Source organism: Panthera tigris, chromosome D2, assembly GCF_018350195.1.
Source record: "Panthera tigris isolate Pti1 chromosome D2, P.tigris_Pti1_mat1.1, whole genome shotgun sequence".
NCBI classification, from domain to species: domain Eukaryota; kingdom Metazoa; phylum Chordata; class Mammalia; order Carnivora; family Felidae; genus Panthera; species Panthera tigris.
The window spans coordinates 28978121-28992812 of NC_056670.1; the positions used below are offsets into that span (position 1 = coordinate 28978121).

Below are 14692 nucleotides of genomic sequence, written 5' to 3' on the forward strand. Positions count from 1 at the left end.
TTTAAAAAAAAAAGTACAAAAAATACATTATAGCCTGCTATCCCTTACATTGAAGTTTCCAATCCCCAACCATACTGATCATACTGACTACAACCCGACATGACACAATCATAATTATCTGATGTTACAAAAAATTAACCTAAATGGAAACCCAAATTACCATTATAAAAAATTATATCCTAGATAGTTTTCTCAAAACAGAACAAAAGCAATCAGGCTGCATCTTAATGAACAAGGATTAACGTTAATTCTTACGTTCCTTGCATTCTAACATTATACTGCATTTCACTTTAAAATTAATTAGCCCTCAAAATTAAAATTTAAATTACCTTAATAAACACTGAGGTCAGGAAAACTATTAGTTTGGCTTCTGTTATATTGCTCACACCACCCTTTTCAACTTGTTCTGGTGCTGGAACCTAAAAAGAAAAATAGGTTAAGAGTACTGTCAGTACACAGGTAGCCATAGAGACTAAACAACCAGCTGTGGAGACCAGTGAAAAATATTGTCATTTTAAAAACTGAAGGTAAAAGATGGGGTGCTCGGGTAGCTCAGTTGGTTAAGCACCCAACTCTTGATTTCAGCTCAGGTCATGATGCCAGGGGTCCTGGGATTGAGACTCGTGCTCAGCATGGAGCCTGTTTGGGATTCTCTCTCCCTCTCCCCCTCTCCCCCACTCACTCCAGCTCTCTAAAAAAAATTAAAAATAAAAGTTGAAGGTAAAAGAATAAAAATGAATGACATTAGCCACTTTCAGAAAGTCACCCAGAGGCAGCCCATCTTAAACATCCTACAGTTCAGATTAAAATCTCTGTGAAAGCTGACCACACATTGGGCTTCACATAACTTCCTTTGTTATCTCCCAGTTTATAAGCATCAGAAGCTAGAAAAGATAAGTAACTTGCCCAAGACTTCACAATAAATCATAGCACTAGGATTCAAACCTAGATCTGACCCTAATATCTGTTCTCTTTCCATATTCTTGTTGCCTTTTATTTTTTACTTTTATAATTTACTTATTTTTAAATTTACATCCCAATTAGTTAGCATATAGTGCAACAATGATTTCAGTAGATTCCTTAGTGCCCTTATCCATTTAGCCCATCCCTCCTCCCACAACCCCTCCAACAACCCTGTTTCTTCTCTATATTTAAGACTCTCTTATGTTTTGTCCCCCTCCCTGCTTTTATATTCTTTTTGCTTCCCTTCTCTTATGTTCATCTGTTTTGTATCTTACAGTCCTCATATGGGTGAAGTCATATGATATTTGCCTTTCTCCAACTGACTAATTTCGCTTTGCATAATACCCTCTAGTTCCATTCACGTAGTGGCAAATGGCAAGAGTTCATTCTTTCTGATTGCCGAGTAACACTCCATTGTATATAGATATACACCACATCTTCTTTATCCATTCATGAGATGACGGACATTTGGGCTTTTTCCATACTTTGGCTATTGTTGATAGTGCTGCTATAAACATTGGGGTGTGCATGCTCCTTTGAAACAGCATACCTGCATCTCTTGGATAAATACCTAGTAGTGCAATTGATGGGTTGTAGGGTAGTTCTATTTTTAATTTTTTGAGGAACCTCCATACTGTTTTCCAGAGTGGTGGCACCAGCTTGCATTCCCACCAGCAATGCAAAAGAGATCCTCTTTCTCCGCATCCTCGCCAGCATCTGTTGTTGCCTGAGTTGTTAATGTTAGCCATTCTGACAGGGGTGAGGGGATATCTCACTGTGGTTTTGGTTTGTATTTTCCTGATGATGAGTGATGTGGAGCATTTTCTCATGTGTCAGCTGGCCATCTGGATGTCTTCTTTGGAGAAGTGTCTATTCATGTATTTTGCCCATTTCTTCACTGGATTATTTGTGTTTTGGGGTGTTGAGTTTGGTAAATTCTTTATAGATTTTGGATACTAACCCTTTATTGGATAATGTTATTTGTAAATATCTTCTCCCATTCCGTCACTTGCCTTTTAGTTTTGCTGATTGTTTCCCTCGCTGTGTAGGAGCTTTTTATTTTGATGAGGTCCCAGTAGTTCATTTTTGCTTTTGTTTCCCTTGGCTCGGGAGACGTGCTGAGTAAGAAGTTGCTGCAGCCGAGGTCAAAGAGGTTTTTGCCTGAATTTTCCTCTAGGATTTTGATGGCTTCCTGTCTTACATTTAGGTCTTTCATCCTTTTTTGAGTTTATTTTTGTGTATGGTATAACAAAGTGGTCCAGGTTCATTTTTCTGCATATCACTGTCTAGTTTTCCCAGTACCATTTGCTGGAGACCGTCTTTATTCCATTGGATATTCTTTCCTGCTTTGTCAAAGATTAGTTGGCCATACATTTATGGGTGCATTTCTGGGTTCTCTATTCTGTTCCATTGATCTGAGTGTCTATTTTTGTGCCATCTTGTTGCCTTTTATACAAATAATGAAGCCCATAGTTCCCCAGGTTACACCATCCCCGGTAAAACTCTCCAAGGACTATTTTGTTCCCACATAATTCTTAAGTAATCTTGATGATGATATTGATTATACATTATTATTTATTATTATTATTATTATTAATTACAGTAGGCCCCATTGCCCAACATGGGGCTTGAACTTAGGACCCTGAGATCAAAAGTCACATGCTCAGGGCACCTGGGTGGCTTAGTCAGTTGATCATCCAACTTCAGCTCAGGTCATGATCTCATGGTTCCTCAGTTTGAGCCCCTCATGGGGCTCACTGCTGTCAGTACAGAGCCTACTTTGGATCCTCTGTCTCCTTCTCTCTCTGCCCCTCCCTGGCTTGTACTCTCTCTCTCAAAAGTAAATAAATCTTTAAAAAAAAAAAAAAAAAGAAGAGTTACATGCTGTGCTGACTAAGTCAGCCAGGCACCCAAATCTTGATTATTTTTTACTTATTTTTTTGCATTTTTTTAAAAGTTTATTTGAGAGAGAGAGAGAGAGAGAGAAGAAAGCATGCATACACATGGGGGGAGGGGCAGAGAGAGAGGGAAGAGAGAGAATTCTGCACTGACAATGTACAGCCTGATGCTGGACTCAAACCCACAAACCATGAGATCATGACCTGAGGTGAAATCGGATGCTTAATGGACTGAGAGACCCAAATGCCCCAATCTTGATTATTTTTAATACATTTTATTTGAATTCTTGATGCTAAGAAAGAAAAAAACTGAGTAGCAAAAACAAAAAATGATTGGTGAGGAAAATAATTGTAAATTATAACCAAAAAATTGGAATTGAGGTTTCTAAATGTAATCATTTGTGAAATCAGTTTACTGAAAAAATTTCCCAGAGCCCACTTGCCCCTATTTATTACTCCTTGAACCTGAAATGTTAAGGGCAATATCCAAGAGAATGAAAATTCCATCATGGCACACAGGGTGGGTCTTATTTTTATTCTTATTTATTAAAAAAAAAAAAATTTTTTTAATGTTTATTTCTTTTTCAGAGAGAGTGAGAGAGAGAGAGAGAGAGAGAGAGAGAGAGAGAGAGACAGAGCACGAACAGGGGAGGAGCAAGGAGAGAGGGAGACACAGAATCTGAAACAGGCTCCAGGCTCTGAGCTGTCAGCACAGAGCCTGATGCGGGGCTCGAATTCACAAACCGTGAGATGACCCGAGCCGAAGCCAGACGCTCAACTGACTGAGCCACCCAGGCGCCCCTCTTACTTACTTAACTTACGTACTTATTTTTAAAGTAAACTCTATGCCCAATGTGGGGCTCAAATTCATGACCCTGAGATCAAGGGTTGCATGCTCTACAGACTGAGACAGCCAGGCTCCCTTGCAAGAGGGGCCCTATTTTTAACAAAGCTGACTCCATTGATCATAATAACAAAAGATATAATTATTTTATACTATATGCATACATACAATTGATAACTATTCTTATCTGAAGTCATATAAAGACTTCCAAATCAAGTGCTGAGAAGCACTATATAAAACACACTATTGAAGTGCAAGGTTAAAACTTTTTCTTAGTCCCTAGAAGTAAGAATCAAGTCATTTAAAGTCCTTGTGAAGATTTTCTTTAATGACAAGTTTGTAAAGAGGTCTTTATGTGCATATGTGGAGGCAAGAGGTGGTATTTGGGAAATATCTGTACTGTCAAGCTCAATTTTGCTGTGAACCCAAAACTCCTCTAAAAAAATAAAGTCTCCATTTGTAAACCCAGCCCTTTGATAACATCAATGTCAATTTCTTTTCTAAGAAATGTAATTATACACTTGAGTTCACTTTCTTTTCTCTTTCTTTTTTTTTTTTTTTTTTTTTTTTTTTTGGTTAACTTTCTAGCTTTCCTACTTTAAAAGTCAATTTTGACATCTATTAATTCTCAGAATAAAGTGCCTTCCAAAGATACTGGGTCAATAGAAAGAAGATTCTTTTGTGTTGAAGTAAAAGAAATACACTAGTTTTAACTGGTAAGTTCTATTAAAGCATTCACTATTAAAAACTCAAGAATTTAAATAACAGGACTTGAGGTGCCTGGGTGGCTCTGTCAGGTAAGCATCATACTTCAGCTCAGGTCATGATCTTACAGCTCATGGGTTTAAGCCCTGTATCAGGGTCTGTGCGGACAGCTCAGAGCCTGGAGCCTGCTTCCCATTCTGTGTCTCCCTCTCTCTCTGTCCCTCCCCCCACTGATTCTCTGTTTCTCTCAAAAATACATAAAATGTTAAAAACAGTTTTTTAATGTTATAAACAAACAAACAATAGGACAAAAGGAGAAAAACCAAAGAAAATACTTAGGTTTTGTTGTTGTTTTTACCTTATCTGTATTAAGAAAACAAACAGGATTGTTTGGCTCAAATACTCCAATCATCCAAGGATTTTCAGAATAATCAGCATAAAATTCCAGTTCCAGCTTTACAGCTTTAAAGTTAGGTAGGTTTATCACTGCATTGGCCACTTTGTCTGATCCACACTCCAGCTTTCCTTCATATGTCAGTTTATTACTTAAGGACATAATTTTACTAAGGGAATTACAAAAATAATTTTAGTTCTGGCAGATGAAAACGAACATAAAAATCACTCATAGCTGACACTCTTAGAAATACCTGTTCATTCTGTACTGCACAGTTAATTGTACAACAGCATTCTTATTCTGTTCCAGCCTCTTGAATAAGCTTTCACTCATGCCAAGAGCTCTGTCAACAAATCAAATTCAGGCTTATCAGTATACTGAAATGGTTCCTTAGGAAGAATCTAATTTAAAATTAAAATGTCAATGTCTGCTTACCTTGCTTCATGGTTTAGCACCAAGGGAGGAAGCTGCTGATGATCCCCCACCAACACAAATCTTTGCGAAAAAAAAAGTGGCCCTAGGCAGACTGGTTGGCTAATTTGAGAGGCTTCATCCACAATACAAAAATCAAAAGTTTTACGAGAAAATATCGGATGGTTTATTCCCATACACGTTGTTGCAACTATACGCTAAAAACAAAGAAAATAGATCAGTTATCTAATATATATAAGAAACATAACTTGCTTTTCCCATTTTTTAAATTAAAGGCTCAAAAAGAAGATTTTTGTCCCAAACAACAGGAATCCCGCAATATTATTTAATTCTGAAACATTTACAGTATGCAAGAAAAATTTAATTTTTTACTACAAATTGAAAAATCAAGTAAATTTTCTGGACACTATAACAGTGCTCAAATTGGGATATTTCCCCACGAAAATCTGAAACATTCAAGAGGCAGTAAGATCATTTTTTTAAAGTTTTTATTTATTTAGTTAAGTAATCTCTACACCCAATGTGGGGGCTCTAACTCACAACTCAGAGATCAAGAGTCGCATGCTCTTCCAACTGAGCCAGGCAGGCACCCTGATAATTTTTTTAAATGTGAACCAGGAGTTCACTTCTGGGAAGCTGGAGTACTTTTCCTCCCTCCTCCCACAAAGCACACAACTAAAAATTCTAAAACATTATATATAAAACAAACATAAGGACTCTGAAAGGTGGAGTAAAGGTAGACCAGTTGGACACCTTGGGACCCAAGGAACAGCACAGAAGTTTGTTCCCTGGATTTTGTTTTGGCCTCACATATCCCAGCTTTGGAGCTGAAGAAGCTAGTGACCCAGGAGCGCCAATGGGTGCAGACAAAAAAACCTCAAACAAAAGCCAAAGGAACAGGAAAGACAAAGCCTTGTATGCAGAAAACTTGTATACAGCCACTCACTCTATCCTAGCCAAATACCACAGAAAACACTGTGATCTTACATAACCCCCACCGATGCCACCAAAGGCACCCCAATATCCTACTGAGGTAGTAACAGAGAAGCCAAGCAGGGAGCCAGGACTTTCATCCCTGCTAGTTGATAATAAGCACTCCCCATAAAATGTCAGTGGAGACCATGTGGGGAACCTAGACATCCACCCCATCCAGCAGGAACGAGGAGCCCCCACCCCATGTGTTAATAGAGGCTGAATGGTAACCTGCATTTCAGCTCTCACCTGGCAGCAATGAGGTGGCATACACTCCTGCCCTATCAGAGTAGTGTCAGAGGAAAGTCAGCTTAAACAGAAGTTTTAAATAATATAATATAAAAGTGTTCTGGTTTCATCAAAACTAGGAGATCTAGGAAAATCTCAAACTGAATGATAAAAAGACAGTTAATAGATGCCAACTCCAAGGATGAAACAGATGTTAGAATTGTATAACAAAGATTTTTTTTAAATTTTTTAATGTTTTTTTATTTTTATTTTTTATGTATATTTTTGAGAGTGACAGAGACAGAGCACAAGCAGGGGAGGGGGAGAGAGAGAGGGAGACACAGAATCTGAAGCAGGCTCCAGGCTCTGAGCTATCAGCACGAAGCCCTACACAGGGCTCAAACCCGGAACCATAAGATCATGACCTGCACCGAAACCTGACGCTTAACCAACTGAGTCACCCAGGTGCTCCAAAAGTTTCTTTTTTTAAGTTTATTTTTAAATTTTTTAGTAATCTCTACACCCAATGTGGGGCTTGAAATCACGACCCTAACCAAGATCAAGAGTATATGACAAGGATTTTAAAGCAGCCATGATAAAAATGTTTCCCTGAAAAGCTATGAACATACTTGAATCAAATAAAAAAATACAAAGTCTCAACAAAGAAATAGAAGAAGAAAGCAAAAGCAAATGGAAATTTTAGAACTAAAAACACAATAACTGAAATTTTAAAATCATGGGGCGCCTGGGGCTCAGTCGGTTAAGCGTCTGACTTTTGATTTTGGAACAGGTCACGATCTCATGGTTCTTGAGTTCAAGCCCAATATAGGGCTTCAAGCTGCCTATGTGGCGCCTGCTTGGAATTCTCTCTCTCTCTCCCCATCTCTCTCTGTCCCTTCCCTGCTCGCTCTCTCTCTCTCAAACTAAATAAACTTTAAAAAAAATTTAAAAATCATGGAATAGACTCAATAGCAGGGGACAGGGGAAAAATACAGTGAACCAAGAGACAGAAAAACAGAAATTATACAGGCCAAATAACAGAAAGAAAACAGACTAAGGGGAAAAAAATGAATCTAGTGGAACTATCAAAAAATCCAACATTTGTGTCTTCACAGTCCTACAGGGAGAAAATAAAAAGGAAAGAGCTGAAAAAGCACTAGAAGAAATCATGGCTGAAAAAGCAATCCTGTCTGAAAATGTCCCAAGTTACTAAGGAACAGTCACGAGGAGCTGAAAAACGCTTTAAACGAAATGCAAAACAAAATGGAAACCACGACGGCTCGGATTGAAGAGGCAGAGGAGAGAATAGGTGAACTAGAAGATAAAGTTATGGAAAAAGAGGAAGCTGAGAAAAAGAGAGATAAAAAAAATCCAGGAGTATGAGGGGAAAGTTAGAGAACTAAGTGATACACTAAAAAGAAATAATATACGCATAATTGGTATCCCAGAGGAGGAAGAGAGATGGAAAGGTGCTGAAGGGGTACTTGAAGAAATAATAGCTGAGAACTTCCCTGAACTGGGGAAGGAAAAAGGCATTGAAATCCAAGAGGCACAGAGAACTCCCTTCAGACGTAACTTGAATTGATGTTCTGCACGACATATCATAGTGAAACTGGCAAAATACAAGGATAAAGAGAAAATTCTGAAAGCAGCAAGGGATAAACGTGCCCTCACATATAAAGGGAGACCTATAAGACTCGTGACTGATCTCTCTTTTGAAACTTGGCAGGCCAGAAAGGATTGGCACGAGATCTTCAGTGTGCTAAACAGAAAAAATATGCAGCCGAGAATCCTTTATCCAGCAAGTCTGTCATTTAGAATAGAAGGAAAGATAAAGGTCTTCCCAAACAAACAAAAACTGAAGGAATTTGTCACCACTAAACCAGCCCTACAAGAGATCCTAAGGGGGATCCTGTGAGACAAAGTACCAGAAACATCACTACAAGCATAAAACATACAGACATCACAATGACTCCAAACCCGTATCTTTCTATAATAACACTGAATGTAAATGGATTAAATGCGCCAACCAAAAGACATAGGGTATCAGAATGGATAAAAAAACAAGACCCATCTATTTGCTGTCTACAAGAGACTCATTTTAGATCTGAGGACACCTTTAGATTGAGAGTGAGGGGATGGAGAACTATTTATCATGCTACTGGAAGCCAAAAGAAAGCTGGAGTAGCCATACTTAGACAAACTAGACTTTAAAATAAAGGCTGTAACAAGAGATGAAGAAGGGCATTATATAATAATTACAGGGTCTATCCATCAGGAAGAGCTAACAATTATAAATGTCTATGCGCTGAATACTGGAGCCCCCAAATATATAAAACAATTACTCATAAACATAAGCAACCTTATTGATAAGAATGTGGTCATTGCAGGGGACTTTAACACCCCACTTACAGAAATGGATAGATCATCTAGACACACAGTCAATAAAGAAACAAGGGCCCTGAATGATACATTGGATCAGATGGACTTGACAGATATATTTAGAACTCTGCATCCCAAAGCAACAGAATATACTTTCTTCTCGAGTGCACATGGAACATTCTCCAAGATAGATCATATACTGGGTCACAAAACAGCCCTTCATAAGTTTACAAGAATTGAAATTATACCATGCATACTTTCAGACCACAATGCTATGAAGCTTGAAATCAACCACAGGAAAAAGTCTGGAAAACCTCCAAAAGCATGGAGGTTAAAGAACACCCTACTAAAGAATGAGTGGGTCAACCAGGCAATTAGAGAAGAAATTAAAAAATATATGGAAACAAACGAAAATGATAATACAACAATCCAGACGCTTTGGGATGCAGCGAAGGCAGTCCTGAGAGGAAAATACATTGCAATCCAGGCCTATCTCAAGAAACAAGAAAAATCCCAAATACAAAATCTAACAGCACACCTAAAGGAAACAGAAGCAGAACAGCAAAGGCAGCCTAAACCCAGCAGAAGAAGAGAAATAATAAAGGTCAGAGCAGAAATAAACAATATAGAATCTAAAAAAAACGGTAGAGCAGATCAACAAAACCAAGAGTTGGTTTTTTGAAAAAATGAACAAAATTGACAAACCTCTAGCCAGGCTTCTCAAAAAGAAAAGGGAGATGACCCAAATAGATAAAAACAGGAATGAAAATGGAATTATTACAACCAATCCCTCAGAGATACAAACAATTATCAGGGAATACTATGAAAAATTATATGCCAACAAATTGGACAACCTGGAAGAAATGGACAAATTCCTAAACACCCACACGCTTCCAAAACTCAATCAGGAGGAAACAGAAAGCTTGAACAGACCCATAACCAGCGAAGAAATTGAATCGGTTATCAAAAATCTCCCAACAAATAAGAGTCCAGGACCAGATGGCTTCCCAGGGGAGTTCTACCAGACGATTAAAGCAGAGATAATACCTATGCTTCTCAAGCTATTGCAAGAAATAGAAAGGGAAGGAAAACTTCCAGACTCATTCTATGAAGCCAGTATTACTTTGATTCCTAAACCAGACAGAGACCCAGTAAAAAAAGAGAACTACAGGTCAATATCCCTGATGAATATGGATGCAAAAATTCTCAATAAGATACTAGCAAATCGAATTCAACAGCATATAAAAAGAACTATCCACCATGATCAAGTGGGATTCATTCCTGGGATGCAGGGCTGGTTCAACATGCGCAAATCAATCAACGTGATACATCACATTAATAAAAAAAAAGAGAAGAACCATATGATCCTGTCAATCGATGCAGAAAAGGCCTTTGACAAAATCCAGCACCCTTTCTTAATAAAAACCCTTGAGAAAGTCAGGATAGAAAGAACATACTTAAAGATCATAAAAGCCATTTATGAAAAGCCCACAGCTAACATCATCCTCAATGGGGAAAAACTGAGAGCTTTTTCCCTGAGATCAGGAACACGACAGGGATGCCCCCTCTCACCGCTGTTGTTTAACATAGGGCTGGAAGTTCTAGCATCAGCAATCAGACAACAAAAGGAAATCAAAGGCATCAAAATTGGCAAAGATGAAGTCAAGCTTTCGCTTTTTGCAGATGACATGATATTATGCATGGAAAATCCAATAGACTCCACCAAAAGTCTGCTAGAACTGATACATGAATTCAGCAAAGTTGCAGGATACAAAATCAATGTGCAGAAATCAGTTGCATTCTTATACACTAACAATGAAGCAACAGAAAGACAAATAAAGAAACTGATCCCATTCACAATTGCACCAAGAAGCATAAAATACCTAGGAATAAATCTAACCAAAGATGTAAAAGGTCTGTATGCTGAAAACTATAGAAAGCTTATGAAGGTAATTGAAGAAGATATAAAGAAATGGAAAGACATTCCCTGCTCATGGATTGGAAGAATAAATATTGTTAAAATGTCAATACTACCCAAAGCTATCTACACATTCAATGCAATCCCAATCAAAATTGCACCAGCATTCTTCTCGAAACTAGAACAAGCCATCCTAAAATTCATATGGAAACCACAAAAGGCCCCAAATAGCCAAAGTAATTTTGAAGAAGAAGACCAAAGTGGGAGGCATCACAATCCCAGACTTTAGCCTCTACTACAAAGCTGTAATCATCAAGACAGCATGGTATTGGCACAAAAACAGACACACAGACCAATGGAATAGAATAGAAACCCCAGAACTAGACCCACAAACGTATGGCCAACTCATCTTTGACAAAGCAGGAAAGAACATCCAATGGAAAAAAGACAGTCTCTTTAACAAATGGTGCTGGGAGAACTGGACAGCAACATGCAGAAGGTTGAAACTAGACCACTTTCTCACACCATTCACAAAAATAAATTCAAAATGGATAAAGGACCTGAATGTGAGACTGGAAACCATCAAAACCCTAGAGGAGAAAGCAGGAAAAGACCTCTCTGACCTCAGCCATAGCAATCTCTTACTCGACACATCCCCAAAGGCAAGGGAATTAAAAGCAAAAATGAATTACTGGGACCTTATGAAGATAAAAAGCTTCTGCACAGCAAAGGAAACAACCAACAAAACTAAAAGGCAACCAACGGAATGGGAAAAGATATTTGCAAATGACATATCAGACAAAGGGCTAGTATCCAAAATCTATAAAGAGCTCACCAAACTCCACACCCGAAAAACAAATAACCCAGTGAAGAAATGGGCAGAAAACATGAATAGACACTTCTCTAAAGAAGACATCCGGATGGCCAACAGGCACATGAAAAGATGTTCAACGTCGCTCCTTATCAGGGAAATACAAATCAAAACCACATTCAGATATCACCTCACGCCAGTCAGAGTGGCCAAAATGAACAAATCAGGAGACTATAGATGCTGGAGAGGATGTGGAGAAACGGAAACCCTCTTGCACTGTTGGTGGGAATGCAAATTGGTGCAGCCGCTCTGGAAAGCAGTGTGGAGGTCCCTCAGAAAATTAAAAATAGACCTACCCTATGACCCAGCAATAGCACTGCTAGGAATTTACCCAAGGGATACAGGAGTACTGATGCACAGGGGCACTTGTACCCCAATGTTTATAGCAGCACTCTCAACAATAGCCAAATTATGGAAAGAGCCTAAATGTCCATCAACTGATGAATGGATAAAGAAATTGTGGTTTATATACACAATGGAATACTACATGGCAATGAGAAAGAATGAAATATGGCCTTTTGTAGCAATGTGGATGGAACTGGAGAATGTGATGCTAAGTGAAATAAGCCATACAGAGAAAGACAGATACCATATGGTTTCACTCTTATGTGGATCCTGAGAAACAACAGAAACCCATGGGGGAGGGGAAGGAAAAAAAAAAAAAAGAGGTTAGAGTGGGAGAGAGTCAAAGCATAAGAGACTGTTAAAAACTGAGAACAAACTGAGGGTTGATGGGGGGTGGAAAGGAGGGGAGGGTGGGTGACGGGAATTGAGGAGGGCACCTTTTGGGATGAGCACTGGGTGTTGTATGGAAACCAATTTGACAATAAACTTCATATATTGAAAAAAAAAAAAAAAAAAAAGAAATGTCCCAAGTTTGACAAGAGACATTAAATCTATATTAAATCTATAGATTCAATAAGCTGCGAAAACTTCAAACGTGATAAATAGAAAAGAAAAAACACTACAATACACACCATTATTAAAATTCTAAAAACTAAAAGAAAAAAATCTGGAAAGGAGTCCAAGAAAATAACAACTTGCTACAGGGGAAAATATTCTAATTCAAATGTCAGCATATTTCTCATTAGAAATCACAGAATACTTAAAAAAAAAAAAATCATGGAATCCTTAAAAAAGTGGTAGAATATTTTTCCAGTACTAAAAGAAAACAAATTATTTACCCAGAATCCTATAAGTAACAAAATAATCCTTCAGGGATGAAGACATTCTCGCAAGGAAGGAAAACTAAGAGAATTTGTTGCCAATAGACCCACTACCCTAAAAGAATGGATAAAGGAAGATCTTTAAACAGAAAGGAAATAATAAAAGAATGGAAATTTGGAGGGAACATCAGGAGAGAAGAACATAGTAAACAAAAATACGGATAAATACAATAGGTTTTTCATTTCTTCCAAATTATGTTTCATGGTTGAAGCAAAAATTAGAACACAGTCTGACACAGTCTATGTAGGAGGAATATTTAAGACAATCATAAACAGGAGAAGATAAGGGACATAAATGGAAGTAAGGTTTCAAACTTCACTAGCACTAGTAAAATGACATAATCAATGGACTGACTATACGTTATGTATATATAATGCAATGCTTAGATCAACAGAGCATCCACTAAAAGCTATTCAAAGTGATACACACAAAAACACTATAGAGAAATCAAAATAGAATTCTAAAAAGTGTTCAAGTAACCCATAAGGCAGGAAAAACAAAACAGAATCAAAAAAGAGAGAGAAGCACCCAGCTGGCTCAGTCAGTAGAGTGTGTGACTCTTAATTTCTGGGTTATGAGTTCAAGCCCCATGTTGGACAAAAGGATTACTTAAAAACAAAAACAGAAACAAAAACAAACCACTAAACATACAACTACCAAATGATCCAGAAATTGCACTCCTGGGCATTTATCCAATAGACTTAGGTTCACACAAAACCCTGTACGTGATTATCTCCAGCAGTTTTATTCGTAATAGCCAAAAACTATCCAGATGTTTTCAGTGATTGAATGGTTAAACAAACTGTGGTACATCCATACAAGGAACAATACTCCCCAGTAAAAAAACCCAACTATTGACACACTCAACAATCTGAATCTCCAGGGCATTAGACTAAGTGAAAAACACCAACCCCAGAAGATTACATATTATACGATCTCATTTATATAACATTCTTGAAATGACAAAATTGTAGAAATGGAGAACAGACAAGTGGTTATTAGGGGTTAAGGAGGGGGTGGGGCAAAAAAGAAGTGGGTGTAGTTGTAAAAGTGCAACACAAGTAATCCTTATGGTAAAGGAGCTATTCTGAAGGAGCTATTCTGTATCCAGACAGTATCAATGTCAATATCCTAGTTCTTTACTAGTTTTGTAAAATGGTGCCATTGAGCAAAGGATATACATGATGTCTATTATTTCTTACTACTGCATGCAAATCTATAGTTATCTCAAATACTAAGTTTAATTTTTAAAAAGTCAATCAGATATACATCTTAGCCACTTCAAAATTTTTTAATAACTGCTATAGACATTTAACAAAGGACTTGAAGGAACAGCCTATTACATTTAAGAGATTTTTTTTTTCAGACAAAAATATCAGTTAATTCCAGAGGGGCACCTGGCTGGCTCAGTAAATAAAGCATGTGACTCTTGATCATGGGGGTTGAGTTCGAGCCCCATCTTAGGGGTGGAGATTACTTAAAAATAAAATCTTAAAAAAAACCCAAAAAACAAAAACACTTCCCAGAAAAATATATACAAAACATTAAATAATAAAATAAAAACTAGGTTCTATACCTATAACAAGTCTGTTCATGTACCATTGCTTTGAATTTGAACTTGCTAAAAAATCCCGATTATTAGTAATATAATAACATGTAATATAATAATGTGTTTGGTGTTCCTCTGGGTTTCTGGCACAGAGCTCCTAAAACCCTTGGAATTTCCTGAGTGCAAGGGGTGAGAGGAATATCTTTTGTTATTCATAATAAATCCCTTTCAACCACACCTCAGTTTATGCTAATGAGATGGGAATTGGTTGCCAGAGGAACAAACCTAGAGATTAAAGAGTCAAAACTG

At 37.6% G+C, this 14692-nt stretch overlaps 1 protein-coding gene across 1 annotated transcript in view; it reads right to left on the minus strand.

The window, feature by feature from the left end:
* The window catches only part of DNA2 (DNA replication helicase/nuclease 2), a 56660-nt gene that overhangs the window by 5816 nt on the left and 36152 nt on the right, over positions 1-14692 (minus strand). The window contains exons 15-18 of the mRNA XM_007095757.3: positions 5240-5433; positions 5058-5147; positions 4769-4973; positions 330-419 (exon numbers count right to left, since the gene is read on the minus strand). Of these exons, the coding sequence (XP_007095819.2) occupies positions 330-419; positions 4769-4973; positions 5058-5147; positions 5240-5433 (579 nt within the window). The remainder of the gene's footprint in view (positions 1-329; positions 420-4768; positions 4974-5057; positions 5148-5239; positions 5434-14692) is intronic.